This window comes from Xenia sp. Carnegie-2017, unplaced genomic scaffold (genome assembly GCF_021976095.1).
Source record: "Xenia sp. Carnegie-2017 unplaced genomic scaffold, XeniaSp_v1 HiC_scaffold_3, whole genome shotgun sequence".
In the NCBI taxonomy this organism is placed as follows: Eukaryota; Metazoa; Cnidaria; class Anthozoa; order Malacalcyonacea; family Xeniidae; genus Xenia; species Xenia sp. Carnegie-2017.
This window is the reverse complement of record NW_025813493.1, coordinates 7,221,965-7,225,745: the sequence shown is the minus strand read 5'-3', so window position 1 is coordinate 7,225,745 and position 3,781 is coordinate 7,221,965. Positions and strand designations below refer to the sequence as shown.

At 33.2% G+C, this 3,781-nt stretch overlaps 1 protein-coding gene across 1 annotated transcript; it reads right to left on the bottom strand.

Annotated features, from left to right (window-relative positions):
- Positions 1-611: 611 nt before the first annotated feature.
- LOC124454153 (histamine N-methyltransferase-like) lies at positions 612-1,388 on the bottom strand. Its single transcript, XM_047004962.1, has 2 exons — positions 1,162-1,388; positions 612-1,114 (listed from the first exon to the last, which is right to left on the bottom strand). Exons 1-2 carry the CDS (start codon positions 1,386-1,388, stop codon positions 619-621), a joined length of 723 nt encoding a protein of 240 aa, XP_046860918.1. The 3' UTR covers positions 612-618.
- Positions 1,389-3,781: the final 2,393 nt, after the last annotated feature.

Genomic DNA, 3,781 nt, shown 5'->3' with positions numbered 1-3,781 from the left:
CTTGTTAAATAACTTTTTGAGATCTTACAGAATAAATAAAAATCCAAAATGCGCTCATAAGCACTTCAAAATCAGTGATAATTAATCTAGTCCACTATCAGACAGTTTTGGTGAGCAGAGGGCTTGTGGGATGTAATGGCAAACAACCAAATTTAACACTCAAGGAAACAGCGACCAATGTCAAAAGTTCAACATGTTAGAACAAAATATTGTATGCAAAAAATTGTCGTATGTAAAGCTTTAAGATTAACACAAGATGAGTAGATTATTTCTTTTCATAACTCGTTTCCAAGCTCTTGTCTGTACATAATTGTATACTTGATATGGAAACTTACTTTTTGTCAATATGACCTTGCACCTATACAAACTTCTTTAATTCATTCATATAAACAATGAATTTAAAAACCTAAAAGTATCCGCCCAATTTCTAGTTTACTTTCGTCAGTTTTTTTTACCAATTCTAAGTAGTTTATTTAGGCAGCTTATTTCACCAATTCCTACTTCGTCATGTACATTTCAAAAAAATTGTCTTAAAGTAATGCAAAGGTTGCAATAAGATAATATGTGCAAAAGATAAAAAGGTTCATTGTGCAAATATTCATTCGTCCTTATATAAAATCAAAAGTGAATTTTTTTTTCACCATAACGTCTACCATTACGTTCAACAGACAACTGTTTAATGTAGTCGAGTGTTTCATTGAGTTCCAAAGCTGAAACATTGCAACGATAGTTCTCTGTATTCATCAGAAAGTCCAATGAAAGGTTACCTTCTAATGAGTCTGGAAAGAAAACGTCTGTGACATCACGTTGCAAGTTTACTGAGTAAATTACATAATGCCAACCGTATTTCTTAGCAAACTTTATAATTTTAGCCAAAATTTCCAATCCTTCGGACGTCATAAAATCATCATTGACCTTCGTCATCATTTTACTTTTCACTTGTTTGATAAAAGTCCTATTAACGATGCTGTTCTTGTCACCAATCAGACATACCAAACGTCCATTCTCTTTCAGTTTTTCTACCATACAATACCAAATAGCACTCTCTAGATCGGTATAGTATAAACTATGAATGAAGTGAATAAGATCAAACTTTACACTTTCACTCGGCCCGCTGCAACGATATTCACTGAACGTTTGAGGTATGATTTCATAGCAAACAGCACGAGAGCTTTCATTATTGCAGTGACATTAGCTTCATATGCAGCACAAGAAAATTTGTTTGGTTCAAGTGCACGGTTTAAAATTTTGATGCTTTTCCAGTTACCATTGCTGAACAGTTCTTGAGCAACAATTTTTACAATTTCGATATCAATTTCTCCTGTGCCACTACCAACACTAAGAATGTTGAAACTTGAGTGTTCTTTGTGAATATTCCATGATGGCATTGATTGTTTTACGTGCGAAGGTAGATGCTTCTTTAAGGTTGTAACATTTCCGGAGTGTTGTTGACATTTTTCATTGAAGATTTCGAAGCTTTTCACAAAATGCAAGCTCAACATTTTTCTCCAAAATGTTAATTGGAAAATAAGAAGTGGTTCAGTACTCGCAATCTGTTTTATCACAAACAAAGCTAAAAATGTTTACCACCGCATCTTTGAAGGCTTTTTTACATATGCAGCCGGATTAAGTAACTTAAATTCAACTGTTGTCGTCTAGTAGTTTCTTGCACGTGAGCAAGTGTGAGACGAATTTGATACTGGTTTTTTTAAACATACAAAGGGGATCGGCACAATTTCCCCCCAAGGCATTATTTCATATTCATAGAATAAGCTTTGCATTAATAAAAACTGGCATATCTTATCCGTTCACACGAGTTACCACGTGCAGAGGAATGCTAAAATAAGGGATTACAAGGTGTGAACCATCCCTTTGGAAAGTTTCCAATGTTTAGAATTAGCAATTAAGATTCAACCTTACTGATTCCCAAGGAAATTTAAACAAAATTGAAAGGAATTTGCAATGAACAGCAGCCAAAATTCCTTTTTATGTTGGATGGACTTAGCGTTAGAAGGAATTTAGCATGACAAATACTCATTGCTCTGTGGTTAGTTGAGTCAATCATTCATAACAAATCTGTTCATTACTATGTAATGTAATACGAACATGTAATATGCAATATGGATTAATTTAACACGACAAATTCTCCTTGTTCTGTGGTTAGTTCAGCCATTCATAACAGATCTTTTTATTAAAATATAATGTAATATGTACAGATGACAGCAGACACGCGATATTATAATGCAATTGTAAGTCATGCAAGTTGAACAACGTATTAGCATAGCCAACCTCGATTATTCCAAGACGATCATGTGATAACAATTAATTTCAAGCTAAAAATATGTTTATGAGAAGAAACCTCTGCCTCCCTCCTGTCTTCCCTCCACCATCAATAACAAGAAATTAGCTGGCTAAATTAATGAGACTTGTGCTCTGTTAAAATGCTTTAACATAGATATTTCCGAAGAAATATTTCAGTTTGGCATTCATATTCTATGTGGTTTGTTTGCATATGAAAACATATTCCTTAAATAAGGGTGTCCTCAATGATTAATTTAAACGTTGTAAACGAATAGTTTATGTGAACAATTTACTGTTTATTTTTTGCTTGTTTCAACAAGTTGTGGAGCAGTGTTGCCATATAGCAATAAAATCAAATGATTGAATGGGAAACCAAGGGGGAAAGTTTGCAAGTTAAAGGGTTAACAAGTTATTCATATTATGTAAAGAAATGAGGACTGGCATTAATAAAAAAATTTTTAGACTCATGAAAGTCAAATAGTGTCTAATTATCCAAAACGTTGTACTTGTGTAATTTTTTTATCAATTTTTTGTTACTATATTGAATCATTAATTTCGCCCAAGAAGATTTTACATTGCCATCTAACTTAACGGGATACTTTTATGTAAACATGTAAATTACAATATTTCGTAGTTGGACTTATGTGTTTTGCAATATCTATTTTTTTCTTTTTTTATCAGTTTTCAACTCTGTTTTCATCACGACTTCGGGGACGAAAAAGTCCTAATGGCAGAAGTCGTGTGGAAGTATTTCACAATGGAGAATGGGGAACAATTTGTGATAATGGCTGGGATTTAAACGATGCTAAAGTTGTTTGTCGACAACTTAGTTATGACAATGCTGTCAGGACTTTACTAGGAGGTAATGTTCCTTATGACAGTGGAAGAATATGGTTAGACGACGTTCGTTGTGTAGGAAATGAAAATTATATTTCGAGTTGTTCACATAGAGGATGGGGATAACATAATTGTAATCATGAAGAAGATGCTGGTGTACATTGTTCAGGTTTGTATGTACATAATTGGAAAATAATTCAACACAGATTGACCTCCCTTTTTACATAACTTCTTTGTTGGTCACGCTCTATGTATGAGCATGTTAGGTCAGAAATTTTAAATATTCGCACATATATGAATATTCACCCCACCCCCAATTAAACGTCTAGTTTTGGACCAAGGCGTAACCAACCTGCTCAAGTTATGTGTATGTATATGAATATTTCAAATACAGATGTACGAGCAAGCAATCAATAGTATTAATCTTGTTTTGTTGATTTTTCTCAGTTGATTTACTTAGAAAACAATAAATTTGAAAATGAACATTGCTTGATGGAACAATGAATAAGGCTTCATTAAACAATTTTTTTAAATTCTACGGCTAGATGCAACATCTCCGAATACTGCCGCTATGCATATTAAGATATTCAAATCAATAATAATAAGGACTTTATTTGAAGAGGGGGACACGTAACAGCTGAAA

What these genes read in the sequence shown, in the direction of transcription:
- LOC124454153 (XM_047004962.1), bottom strand. Translation starts at nt 1,388, where the DNA reads ATGCCATCATGGAATATTCACAAAGAACACTCAAGTTTCAACATTCTT. An exon ending in ATAATGAAAGCTCTCGTGCT is followed by an intron (nt 1,115 to 1,161) that starts GTTTGCTATGAA and finishes ATATCGTTGCAG; the next exon opens with CGGGCCGAGTGAAAGTGTAA.